This window comes from Panthera pardus, unplaced genomic scaffold (assembly GCF_024362965.1).
Source record: "Panthera pardus isolate Hobbes unplaced genomic scaffold, ASM2436296v1 HiC_scaffold_11, whole genome shotgun sequence".
In the NCBI taxonomy this organism is placed as follows: domain Eukaryota; kingdom Metazoa; phylum Chordata; class Mammalia; order Carnivora; family Felidae; genus Panthera; species Panthera pardus.
In genome coordinates this window covers 58225047-58239363 of record NW_026526666.1, presented here as the reverse complement: position 1 = coordinate 58239363, position 14317 = coordinate 58225047, and the positions used below count along the sequence as shown (strand labels likewise).

The following is a 14317-nucleotide window of genomic DNA, read 5'->3' as shown; positions in this document are numbered from 1 at the left end:
GGAAAGGACATTTATGGAGCACCCTTTATAATACAAATTTCCTGGGTCCCACCCATGAAGGCAGTTCCGGAATGTCCTCTCAAGTCCAAGGCTTGAGGTCAACCAAGAGGAGTATTTCCTGAGGGCATTTTCAGGATTCCAAAGAGGGAGAAGGCAGAATCCACTCTGGAAGGACTGCAGAGCACTACTCTGAAAGAAGAAGTGAGGACAGAACAAGAGAGTTGGCAATGGAGATTGCTGAGGCCATCTTCACAAGATATGGGGCTTACTTTAAAGGAACCAGAACTTAGTCTATGAAGGAAAATACGGAGTGAGCAGAGCTCTTAAAATATCCTTGTAGAGTGGAATAAAAGCAGTCTCACTAAAATGTGTTTAAATGTTTGTCCCTCCACAAAATGGCCCCAGATTGTCCTTTTTAAGTTCTTCTTATCATGGTTTCCTTTTCAGTAATTTTTTGTAATTTAGAAAATCTCCCCCTTTCTTATGACTGCCATTTTCTTTTGTCATCACTGTGCTTGCTGACCTCAGCATCTCTTATTTCCTAGTGGGCCCTTTTAAATCCATTGAGGATTTATCTAGATAACCAGATAACTCTCAGAATGTTCATGTCATCCTTGGGGAAGAGTTGGTAGAGCATCCTAGCCGGGGTAGAAGACATATATGTAAGTGATTAGCAGATGAAAAAGTATCAACTTTCCTAACCCTCAAATAACTACAGAGAAGAAGTTTATCTACTTCTAGCAAAGTGTTTATCACACTCTATTTTGATCGCAGTAAATGTCTCTTCCATTCTCTGGTGAGCTCCTTGATGAAAAGGCCCATGCGATCTTCATATCTGTTTCCTATGCATTTGAATGCTGCGCTTGGTACATAGAAGGGGCTTGGTTTATTTTATGAATATTCTAGGTGCTGAGTAAGCAGTAAGTAGACAGAGCTCCTGGCCTCATGTGGCTTGCATTCTGGTTAGGGCAAGGAGTGGGAGGGAAGATAAAGTGTACATAAAGAGGTAAGTACATGGCATACCAGAAACGAATCAGTGGTAAATAAAATATATAATACAATAATTTATATAAATGTAAATAAATGCATAGAAATAATATATAAATTATTTCTTCCCCTGCTACTATGTAAGTTTCCCCAGGACAAAGGGTATGTCACGTGCAAATCTAGCACAATGCCTGGTACATAGTGAGTAATTAATAGATATGTGGAATAAGAAGTTGTACATACGTTACCCCAGAATCACTATATCCTCAACAATAAGAGTTCCATAACTGTTCCTAAGGCAGGCCTATTTGAGGAGATGTATCATGCCATTGCCTGCCGTCTCCCTGGTCGAGTCTGTTGGACTCCAGAGTTTGGGTTCATTCCATTCCCCCTAACTTTTCCATCACCTTACCAGCGTTGGGAGACTGCCCAAGGAAACCTAACCCTCTCATTCCTATAATGGAGCCCACACAAGCCGTGGTTGATCTTCATGCTGCACATATCAGCCATGTCCACCTACCCACTTCAATTCACCGTCTGCCCAGTTGCCCCATTGTAAAGACAAGAATGTCCTGAAGTCATATTCCAGAGTTCAAGTAAATTAGACTCAGCCCACAGGCCTCACATCTGTGCTCACAGTGTTAAAGAGTGCTGGAAAAAAGAGCTGACAATGAACTGAAGAGGTCTTTTTTTTTGTTTTTTTTAGCCACTTATTTATTTTGAGAGAGAGAGAAAGAGAGAGCAGGGGAGGGGCAGAGAGAGAGAATCCCAAGCAGGCTTCATACTGCCAGTGTGGAGCCCGACATGGGGCTCGAACCCATGAACCGTGAGAGCATGACCTGAGCTAAAATCAAGAGTCAGACGGTTAACCTACTGAGCCACCCAGGCGTCCCTGAACTGAAGAAGTCTTAAACATGTTATCCTGAAGAGCAGGTGCAAAGTGGGTTCCATTCAGTTATTGTTATCTTGAGTTTAAGTAAACAGTGTACTCAGTCGCTAATTATATTGCCTTCTTAAGCCCTCCTCTCCAGGTAATGAGAAGGGAAAATAATTTCCTGCTCTCTGCAGGTGGTCTTAAAGGTGTTTTGCCTTTTGGGGTTGGTTTTGCCCAGAAGCCTTCAGTACTCAGTCATTTATTAAGCCCAGTCTGTTTGGTCATAGGTTTAACTTTTAATGTTCATTGGGTTTTATTCTCACCACCAAAGAGAAGTTGAAAAAAAAAAAAAAATGGACCAACTGAATATCCTAAGGGGGAATGGTATCTAATTAGAATGTTCTTGCACATGACAAATCACTTTGATTTTAGCTTGCCAACTCAGCTCTTTTTTTTCCATTTGACAGGAGGCAATGTCTAGAATGAGCAAAGTTGGGAAAGTCGTGTTTCCCAGACTTGAGGATAAAAGGTAAGTTTGTATTTTTTATATGCACAATACTGAGGAATGAGGACATACAAGGATAAGTAACTGCAGAGCTAGAATAAACCTTGGGGGCTTCTAATCCAGTTCTTTCATTTAATAGTTGACACAACTGAGTCCCAAAGAGGTGAAGTTACTTTGTTACCTAAAGTCACAGAGCAAGGTAGGGCCAGACCAGTGGGTCAAATACAGACTTCTTAACTCTCAGACCACTAATCTTTTCCCTATGTCATTAGCTGCAAGTCTGGTCTTTTGTTCTAAAATGGGGGCTCTCTTACATCTTCCATTAAAGGACACAGTAGCATCTGTCTGTCCTTCCACCCATTGCATCTCTTGGCGTTGGGGACTACAACATGACCTTGGTCAGTATTTTAACCCCAATTCACAAAATACTACTTTACTGAGCTCCTGCTATAGGCAGCACATTATGCTAATTTGCCTGTGGCCAGGGTTTAGAGGGGAATAAGACATAATCTTCTGTATGCACATAGATCATTTCAGAACGAAAGGAGAGGTTCTACAATAGAAGTATTACCGGGTGACAAAGTAATTCAAGGAAGAAAGGAATGTGACCCTGTAGGGGTGAGAGAAAGCTTTTGAGAGGAGACAAAGTCTACACTGTCTTTAATGCTTGAAAGAAATGGTCTCACAGACCAAGACAGGAAAGGACATTCTCAGTAGAGGGAATAACATGTGCAAAGTTATAAAGGTGGGAACAGCTTGCTATATTTAGATAACCATAAACAACGTAGAATTCTGAAATACAAAGTGTGAGATGGAGAGTGGCAGGAAGTACAATAGGCAAGAGGGGGTGGGGAGGGGGTCATCTCCTAAGGAGCTTTGAGGCCGTGATGGAAACCTCATCCTACGGGCAGACTGGGGATACTGAACTTCAGGCAGCGGTAGGACCTAGCCAGACGCAGATTTTAGAAAGATCCCTGTCAGAGAGTGAATTAGAGGACCCAAGGGTAAAAGCAGAGAGGCCACACGGAAGTCTTTTCCATCTGGGTGACAGATGAAAAACACCTATATTAAGTCATTGGCACTGAGCTTAAAAATGGAAGGATAGGGGTGCCTGGCTGGCTCAGTCTGAAGAACATGTGAGTCTTGATCTTGGGGTCATGAGTTTGAGCCCCATGTTGGGTGTACAGATTACTTAAAAAATAAGATCTTTCTCAAAAAAATAAAACAATGAAAATGGAAGGACAGTTGTCCAAGTGGCTTTTATAATTTTAGGGATGTATTTGAAGTTAAGCATAAAAGCAAATCCCACCTCTGTAACAGGCAAAGGTGCTGATCCCACTGAAGAAGCATGATCAGTATTTAGCAAAGTTGGAAATGTCCATGGAAAAGCAATCCAGTTCCTTTTAATTTTCTTAAAGCAGGTTTCCACATGGAGTTGGATTATTAACCCTCCGAATATAAAGCCCTCCCTGAATTCTGGAGTCAGAGAGGCAGGCCATTTTACATGGGGGAGCTCAAGTCAGGAGCATTGAGAGGTCTGAGTCCCCACTGGCCTTGGAAGTCATCGGCTAGCAGCTTCCTCCTTTTGTAGAAAGATTCTTGTTCTTCATCTCTGCCCTGACCCTCCCAAGACATTTGAGGGAAGTCTATTTTTAAGTTCTTTCAGTAAATCCACATGTTCTTTTGAAAAGCATCCTTAGCGTGTCAGCTGGGAGCCCTCCTCTGGGGAGGCAGCACATGTGGTGCTCTAGCACCATCTACAGGCAGCCCAAGGTTTGCAAGTAGAAAGCTAACACTTCCTTATGAAAGACTTCAGCATCTCCTCAGTACCTCAAGTCACATTACTATCTGTACGAGACATTTACTTAGGTCTGTGCCCCACAGAAGCCACTGACTGAGTGTGGGGAGAATAAGAAGAGAGGAAATTTAGGACCACAGAGAGCATAATCTAGTGACTCTGGTTCAATATGCTTTTTTCAGAAAGATCCTCAATCTCATCCTTCTACCCAGACCAAATTTATCTGTAAACGTAGTCACTTAAAAGTGCCCTGGGGAAAAAAACCCGTGCTTCAAAGAGAAGGATCAACAGAGTAAAAAGGAAATCTGCAAAATAGGAGAAAATATTTGTGTATCATATATCTAATAAAGGATTAATACATAGAATATACAGAGTACTCTTAAGACTCAACAACAATAGGGGCGCCTGGATGGCTCAGTCGGTTAAGCGTCCGACTTCAGTTCAGGTCATGATCTCGCAGTTCGTGGGTTCAAGCCCCGCCTTGGGCTCTGTGCTGACAGCTCAGAGCCTGGAGCCTGCTTCACAGTCTGTGTCTCCTTCTCTCTGCCCCTCCCCCATTCACGCTGTGTCTCTGTCTCTCAAAAAAATGAGTGAATGTTAAAAAAAATTAAAAAAAAAAAGACTCAACAACAACAATAACAACCCAAATCAAAAGTGGGTACCGATCTTGAATAGATATCCCTCTAAAGATTACATACAAATGTCCAATAAGCACATGAGGAGATGTTCAACATTGCTAATAATTAGGGAAATGCAAATCAAAACCTACAGTGAGATACCACCTTACACCCATTAGGATGATTACCATGAAAAAAGAGAAAATAACAAGTGTCAACAAGGATACGGAGAAATTGGATCCCTTGTACACCATTGGGAGAAGCATGACATGATGCAGCCACTGTGGTGGTTCCTCAAAAGCTAAAAATAGAATTACCATATGATCCAGAAATTCCACTTCTGGGTATGTACCCAAAAGGACTGAAATCAGCATCTCAAACAGAAATTTCTACTCACATGCTCATAGCAGCATTGTTCACAGTGGCTAAAATGTGGAAGCAACCCATGTAGCCAGTGGCAGGTGAATGGCTAAAGAAAAGTGCATACATACAGTGGAATATTATTCAGCCCTAAAAAGAAAGGACATTTTGACACATGCCACAACATGTGTCAGTCCCATTTAAAAAAGAAATTTAGACACAAATGGATTAAACAACTTACCCAGGGTCACAACATGGATGAACCTTGAGGGCATGATGCTAAGTGAAAAAAGCCAGTCACAAAAGGACAAATATTATAGGGTTGCGCTTATATGAAGTACATAGAGTCAAATTCATAGAGAAAGTGGAATGGTGGTTGCCATGGGCTGCCGGAAAGGGGAGAATGAGGAGTTGGTGTTTCATGGGCACAGAGTTTTAGTTTTGCAAGCTGAAGACAGAGCTGTGGATGGAATGGTGATGGTTGCACAGCAGTGTGAGTGTATTTAATGCCACTGCGGTGTATACTTAAAAATGGCTAAATTTCATGTTATGTGTATTTTACAATAAAACATTTTTTGAGGAAAGGAATAAGCACGGGGGGAAATGTGCCTTGGACCTCAGCTTCCCATGTGTAAAAAAAAAAGGAAAAATATAGTCTATCCATCTTTTGGTGTTCCAGGATAATGGAAGGATATAAGAACAACATTAATCCCTACTTGTGAACACTTGACAGCTCACAGAATATTTCATGTCTAAAATTCAGTCAATCTGTGACAGAGGTACGGTTATCATCCCTCTTACGGCAGGGAAACAGAGACACCATTTAAAGAAGTTGTCCAGGGGCATCTGGGTGGCTTGGTTGGCTGAGTGTCTGACTCTTAATTTTGGCTCAGGTCATGATCCCAGGGTCGTGGGATCAAGCCCTACATCAGGCTCTGCACTGAGCATGGAGCTTGCTTAAGATTCTCTCTCTCTTTCTCTCTGCCCCTCTCCCCGCTCATGCTCTTTTTCTCTCTCTCTAAAATAACAAAAAGAAAAATTTTTTTTAAAGTTGCCCAAAGTCAGCCAGACTTCTCTGCCTGTGAAGCCAATACTTCTTCCACTGGGCAAAGAATAAGACCAATGAACAAAGTTGCTGCACAGTTGTCAGGATTAAAATTGAAAATCTTCAGGGCACCTGGGTGGTTCAGTTGGTTAAGTGTCCGACTTTGGCTCAGGTAATGATCTCATGGTTCATGAGTTTGAACCCCACGTCGGGCTCTCTGCTGTCGGTGCAGAGCCCACGTGGGATCCTCTGAACCCCTCTCTCTCTCTCTCTCTGCCCCTCCCCTGCTCAGACTCTCTCTCAAAAATAAATATTTAAAAAACAAAATAAAAAATAAAAATTGAAAATCTTCAAGTATATGAGAAGGTTATTGACCCAAACTCCCTTCGAACAGTTTTGATATTCCAGAATGGAGATATCCATCTCATATAATATAAGAAGTATTTAATGATAAATTGTCATAGAGTATTGTTAGAAGGAGAAAACTTCTGTCCCCAGAATCATTCTATGATTAATAAATTTCAAGGCTCATAGAATGGGTTTTAGTAGAATCTACTTATTGCAAGAGTGTTGATAATGTTGGAATATTAATTTTTTTTTAATGTAGTAACCATAATTGGCACTGATAACCCTAAGATCCGGGCACTATTCTCAGTGTTTTTCATTCATTGCCTCATTTAATTCACCTAACAGCTCTATTGAGGTAGATTCTATAATTATTCCCATTTACAGATAAAGAAATTTAGATACAAATTGATTAAGGAACTTACCCAGGGTCACACATGGCTTGATAGATTCTGGAATGTTCTGGAAAGAACTCTTCTGGAAGGAGTTCTCAGGAAAGAAGTCCTCTGGAAGGAAGTTGGCTTCCTCAATCCCATGTCAACCCCACCTCATGTCAGCCCCTCCCAACCAAGAGGAGTAAGGACAAAGTTACAAGTGTTCAAGTATAATTTGTCTTAGCTGCTATTATCCCTTTCAAAATCAGGCTGCCTCGTGGCCAACACCACATTCTAACAGGTCCAGGGATAACAAGTCTACCAGGACCCAGATGGAGAGGAGGATGGGAGGGCAAGATCCACCCAGGGATGCCTGGACAGCAGGGCACAACTAGAGGGAAGGCCTTAGTGACATTTTCACAGGATTGTACTCCCAGATAAAGCAGTCTGCAAAGGAAATGTAGGTGTGGAATCCACAAAGGGTGATGAAAATGTTCAGTCTCTTCTCTTTTCGGGCTGTGGTTTTTAAACCAGTCATCAAACCTGGGGCTAGTCATAAATAAAATATTTATGAAAGCTGGGAGTGAGAAGGGGCCTATGTTGAGCCTAAGCCTCTTAGTATGTTATAGTGGAGGCTGTGAAGTCAGACAGACCTCAGTCTGCATTCCAGCCTTGCCAGTCTTTAGCTGTCCTACTTTAGATACGCCTCTCTGAGCAAATGTCTTCCCTTCTACAATGAGGATAATAACACCCCACGTAGGTTAGGGATAATAGCAATGAATCATGCTGATCCATTGCTCAGGATGCTAGAAGCATTCACAAAATGGGAGACATCTGCATGACCATAAGGGATATGTTCCTGTTCTTCTGAATATAAGGGGAAGCTGCATCGCGGTTGTGTCTGAGATCATTCAGCATATTCATTTTTCTCCCACAGATACTATGACAAGAAATACCAAGTATTCCTGAAGCTGGTTGAACACCAGAAGGAATATGCAGCAATCATGAAAGGAGACTGAGCAGAGCGTGCAGGTGCCAGTGCCAGAAGGTTCTGCGTCACTACATCAGGGATTTCTGTCTTATCTTATATTCAAGACCCTTTAGGTATCACTCTATCATTTCTGTATCGTCTCTTAATAAAGGCAACCGAGACGTGTGCAACCAGAACTAGAGTCTTCCATTCCAAAATACCACCATGATGTAGTTAGCAGTTTCTGTAGACACTACCATAAAGACAGAAGTTTTCCATAAGGTTATAGGGTCTCCCATGGGACAAGACCTTGGAGCCCATTCAGCCCAGGGAAGGCTTGCACTGGTTGAGTCACTGTCAGCCATCAAATGAAAGACTTGCATTGCTTTAGGTGTGACAGCTAATGTTTATTTTATAGGGTGGCTGAAAGCCTATTATTAACGTCTTATTTGGAAATAATTTCAAACTTACAGAAAAGTTGCAGGAATAGGAATTATGCAAGGAACACCCATGCATCTTTTACCTCTAATATATTCACCCCATTGGCCCTACCAATTGTACGTTCTTTCCACACACATATATATACATGTATATGTACATACACACATGTGAATTTGTGAGTCATTTGAGAGTGAATTTCCTTAGACTTTTTATATAGCACTTTTATTTAATTTTCACTCATATTCCAGTTTTGTCAATAACTCAGTGTCCTTTATGACATCCCCCCCGCCCCTCCTGGGTAGGATCCAATCTAGAGTCATATACTGCATTTAATGGCAGAATCCTCATCTTGCAATTACCATGTTAAAAATAGGTACTGGTAGAAATCATCAGTGGATCCAGGAGGGAATTTTAACAAGTGGCAGGATGTATGCGTGGTCTTAAAATGTCTCCTCCCAGATTGTTTAGTACTTACAAGAGGAGAAACAACATTAACTATACAGGGAAGAAATGGGACAGCATCTTGACTGGGGGATGAAAATTAACTTCATATGGGTAGATGGACATCACGTGCCTCTAGATGTGCTAGCCTGAAGTCACAGCATCAGTCTGGCTGGGAATGCATAGCCTGAATCTAATCATAAAAAAAAACATCAGACAAACCCAAAATGGGCAGCATTCTATTTTTTAATGGACTATATTCTTCAAAAATGCCTGTGTCATAAAGACAAAGAAAGGCTGTGTAAAGTTTCCAGATTAAAGGAAACTAAAAAAAAACATAAAGACTATAAAAGCTTTTGATGGAGACAAGTATTTGAAAAAAAAAAAAAAAAAAAGAAGGTTGATACCATAACACATGCATAAACACACATAGACATACACATTTGTACATATACACACTCACACACAACATTCCAGACCCAAGAGTAACCACTAATGTTTGCTCTAGAGCCGCCATAATTCAGATGAGTTTGGATAGAGGACACATAGGCTTCGGCAGGTAGGGAAGAAAAGTCACTACAGGTCAGTCCATAAACATCATTTTATTTTTTTTAATTTAAATCCAAGTTAGTTGACACGCAGTGTAATAATGGTTTCAGGAGTAGAATTTAGTGATTCATCACTTTCATGTAACACCCAGTGCTCATCCCAACAAGTGCCCTCCTTAATACCCATCATCCATTTTAGCTCATCCACCCACCCACCTCCCTTCCAGCAACCCTCAGTTTGTTCTCTGTATTTAAGAGTCTCTTATGGTTTGCCTCCCTCTCTGTTTTTATCTTATTTTTCCTTCCCTTCCCTTATGTTCATCTGTTGTGTTTCTTAAATTCCACATGTGAGTGAAATCATATGATATCTGTCTTTGTCTGACTGACTCATTTCTTTTAGCATAATACATTCTAGTTCCACCCATGTTGTTGCAAATGGCAGGATTTGATCACCAAGCAATACTCCATTGTATATATATACCACATCTTTATCCATTCCATCAGTCGATGGATATTGGGCTCTTTCCACAATTTGGCTATTGTTGACACTGCTGCTCTAAAGATTGTTTACAGGGACATGTGCCCCTTTGAATTAGCATCTTTGTATCTTTTGGATAAATACCTAGTAGTGCAATTTCTGGGTCATAGGGTAGCTCTATTTTTAATTTTTTTGAGGAACCTCCATCCTGTTTTCCAGAGTGGCTGCACCAGTTTGCATTCCCACCAGCAAGGCAAAAGAATTCCCCTTTCTCCACATCCTCGCCAACATCTGCTGTTTCCTGAGTTGTTCATTTTAGCCATTCTGACAGGTGTGAGGGGATGTCTTATGGTTTGATTTGTATTTCCCTGATGATGAGTGATGTTGAGCATTTTCTGTCTGTGAGCCATCTGGGTGTCTTCTTTGCAAAGTGTCTATTCATGCCTTCTACCCATTTCTTCACTCGGTTATTTGTTTTTTGGCTATTGAGTTTGGTAAGTTCTTTCTAGACTTTGGATACTAACTCTTTATCTGATATGCCATTTGCAAGTATCTTCTCCATTCCATCAGTGGCCTTTTAATTTTGTTGATTGTTCCCTTCACTGTGCAGATGCTTTTATCTTGATGAGGTCCCAATAATTTGTCTTTGCTTTTGTTTTCCTTGCCTTCCGAGACATGTCTAGTAAGAAGTTCCTGTGGCTGCGGTTAAAGAGGTTGTTGCCTATTTTCTCCTCTAGGATTATGATGGTTTCCTGTTCAACATTTAGGTCTTTCATCCATTTTGAGTTTATTTTTGTGTATGGTGTAAGAAAGTGGTCCAGGTTCATTCTTCTGCGTGTCTCTGTCCAGTTTTCCCAACACCATTTTGCTAAAGAGACTGTCTTTTTTTCCACTGGATATTTTTTTCCTGCTTTGCCAAAGATTAGTTGGCCATACATTTGTGGGTGCATTTCTGGGTTCTCTATTCTTTTCATTGATCTATGTGTTTGTTTTTGTGCCAGTATCATACTGTCTTAATGATTACAGCTTTGTAATATGGCTTGAAGTCCAGAATTGTGATGCCTCCCACTTTGCTTTCCTTCTTCAACATTTCTTTGACTGTACAAGGTCTTTTCTGGTTCCATACACATTTTAGAATTGTTTGTTCTAGCTCTGCGAAGAATGCTGCTGGTATTTTGAAAGGGATTGCATTGAATGTGTAGATTGCTTTGGGGACTATCAACATTTTAACAATATTTGTTCTTCCTGTCCACGAACAGGGAATGTTTTTCCATTTCTTTATGTCTTTTTCAGTTTCTTTCATAAGCTTTCTTAGTTTTCAGCATATAGATCTTTCACCTCTGGTTAGGTTTATTCCCAGTTATTTTATGATTTTTGGTGCAATGGTAAATGGGATCTATTCCTTGATTTCTCTTTCTGCTGCTTCATTATTGGTGTATAGAAATGCAACTGATTTGTAGACATTGATTTTATATCCTGCGACTTTTCTAAATTCACATATCAATTCTCGCAGTTTTTTTGTGGAGTCTTTCAGGTTTTCCACATAGAATATCATGTCGTCTGCGAAGAGTGAAAGTTTGATTTCTTCCTTGCCAATGATCTCCCTTTGCCAATGATTCTTCCTTGCCTTTTATTTCTTTTGGTTGCCTGATTGCTGAGGTTAGGACTTCCAGTCTGTCAACAAACATCTTGAAGTTCTTACTCTGTGCCAGGTACTGTGCAAAGCACTCGAGCACAGGAGTAAATAAAGTATGGCCCAGATCTCCCCATTTAATGAGAGATAGAGACAAGTGACTACAATGTAAGAGGTACTGCAATAAAAAGGGCACCTGCTGGAGCAGTGGCTCAGTCGGTTAAGTGCCTGACTTCACTCTGGTCACGATCTTGCACTTCATGGGTTTGAGCCCCGCCTTGGGCTCTGTGCTGGCAGCTCGGAGCCTGAAGCCTGCTCTGGATTCTGTGCCTCCCTTTCTGTGCCCCTCACCCACTCACACTCTGTCTTTCTCTCTCTCAAAAATAAACATTAAAAAAAGGGGGGAGGGGGCACCTGCTGCCGTGGAGTGCATCAAACACCCGGAAAAGGAAGAAGCAGCAGAGGGTTGACAGGTAGGATGGAAAGGAACATGGTATAATGGCTTTGAGCCCTGGCTCGGGTTTCTGGGCCTGGCTTTCCCTCTTATTAACTGTGTCACTTGGGAAAGACCCTTAACCTTCCTAAGCTTCAGTTTCCTTATTTTCAAAATGCAGATATTCATAGTACCTTAGTACTTTACAGGATCACATAAGGATTAAATGAGATGATATATGTAAAGCACTTAGGTTAACTGCCTGGACCATGCCTATTTTTTGCAGGGCCTGGTACCTAGAAATTGCTCAGAATATTATAAAAATTACTGAGTAGGATGACCCTACCCACTTGTGAAGGCCAGCTCTACAGTGTCATTCAATGCTATCCAAAGGATATTGACATCTTGGACATGGTCCACGTTGAAGGTGGGTATGTGTGTCCAGTCAAGCAGCAGGAGCAAGTCCAGCGCATTCAGCTCGCTAGACCCCAGCCAGCACTTGGGCCAGAGATGAGAAGGATTGGGGAGTTGGGCTCAGCACATCAGAGGAAAAATCGGGTACAGTAGGACCCAGGCATGATGTCAGGACCACATCCAGACAGGCTTAAACTGGTAAAGCGGATCAGCACTGACTCAGAAACAAGGGCAGGCCTGGGCCTGCTCTGGCAAAGCAAAAGTGCTGTGCAGGGTAGGAACACGGAGGAAGGGGAATGAAGAATTTTCCTCTATGTTCTCTCTAGTCCTTAACTACAGTGCTGAGAGGCAGACAGCACTAACCTCATATTCCAGCTGAGAAAGTAAGGCTCAGAAAGGATGAGCAGCTTGTCCAGAGTCCCCCAGGTGATAGAGCTGGCATTCAAATTCAGATCCGTCCCGGTGGAGAGCTTCGGGGGTCACCCCCTTATCATAGCTGTAGAGGAATTCTGCCCCAGCACCTGCTCTTTAGTGACAGTGCTCATGCTGTGAGTGTCCCATGCTCTCAAGCAACTGCTTTCCCACTCATACTTGACCTGGGGTTCCCCATGCTTTATAGAAAAAGGAAAACACACACCGATGAGGCAAGGATCATGGGAACCCTAGGAATCCGCTGGCATCTCAACAGTGAGGGACAGCTTGATAGAAAAGCTGAAAGATCTTGGGCAAGATTCTTAACCCCTAGGCCTCAGTTCTCCCCATGGGTCAACACGTTAATCCTGCTACCTACCTTTTAGGGTTAGTGGTAAGGAATCAGTGAGAAAACTATGTGTAAAGTTCCTAGCACAGAGCCTGGCAGTAACAGGCACTCTACAAATATTGTTTCTACAGTGTTCTCTTTGGGCCACCTGGCCAGAGGGTTAATTCCTAAGAAAATTCTGGTTCCTACTATAAAGCCAGTGTTTTAGGAAAATGTAAATGTCTGTGTGTGTGGATTTCTATAACCATATGTAGCTTGAAAACAAAAGTTTTAATGGCTCCAATACTCACCTTCTTGCACTGGGAAAGGAGGCTTTATTTAATGCACACATGTAAAGTATAAGTACATTTTGCTTTCATGAAGAAGAATTACAGCGTGGCCAGAATGGTTTGTGGGATTTTTGTTTTGTTTTGTTGCCTACCGAAACCTTTTCTTTCAAGTTGAAGCCAGCCTTGCTTAACGAATCATTTTGCCGAGGAACACATTATAGGTTTTTAGTTTTGACCCCAAATACTTGCCATATGTGAAGAACATAAATGGGGCTTTCAAAGGAGCCCAAGAGAACAAAAGCGGGGAAAGGGAAGTGGGGAATAAAAGACAAGAATGGCAACATGCAGGGTTGCCATAACCCTCAGACGCGACGCCAGTGTTTGCTGGTCCACATGAGGCATATGGGAGGGATGCCCTCTCTTAGGGAGACCCAAACGGGGCATTGGCCTTTATATTCAGAGCATAGTTGATGTGGTTGCCAGTTGCACCGGGAACAAGAGGGATACGGGGGTATAAGTTCCAAAGGGAGCAGTAAAAATAAGAAAGAAAAGAAAAGGGAAGGGAAGGGAAGAAGGGAAGGGAAGGGGAGAAAAAAAGAAAAGAAAGAAAAAGAAAAAAAGAAAAGAAAAGAGAAGAAAAGAAAAAAGAAAATAAAAAGGAAAAGAAAAGAAAAAAAGGACATCCTGGAAACTCCCACTGAATCATCAGGTGAAGGTAAGAAGCTGAAACATTAACATGAGCTGCCCTTTCTCACACACCTGAGGGTAACCAAGTTATTGGGGTTTATGTGTCCCCCTGCACTGGCCTGTGAGCTCCTCTTTGGGCACCAACCCTCTTAGGACCTTGTTCTCTGCACCTAAACAGTTCCTGGCACATGTGGGTGCTCGATAAATGAATAAACGTATAAACACAAGCTGTTTGTCTGCACAGAGGTGACTGGTAGAACTAAAAATGTCTCAGAAGTACCTCACTTGGGGGTCAGTCTATGATACGTGTGAATGTGCCTTTATTTAGGTAATGTCGA

General features: G+C 41.8%; 1 protein-coding gene across 13 annotated transcripts in view; it reads left to right on the top strand.

Moving 5' to 3' along the window:
- FGGY (FGGY carbohydrate kinase domain containing) overlaps positions 1–8066 on the top strand; it is a 416420-nt gene extending 408354 nt beyond the window's left edge. For all 13 annotated transcript variants that reach the window (XM_053894721.1, XM_053894712.1, XM_053894705.1 and 10 more), the window contains 2 exons: positions 2329–2390; positions 7843–8066. In XM_053894721.1, coding sequence (XP_053750696.1) covers positions 2329–2390; positions 7843–7924 — 144 coding nt within the window. In that variant the 3' untranslated portion in view covers positions 7925–8066. The remainder of the gene's footprint in view (positions 1–2328; positions 2391–7842) is intronic.
- The last annotated feature ends 6251 nt before the right edge of the window (positions 8067–14317 follow it).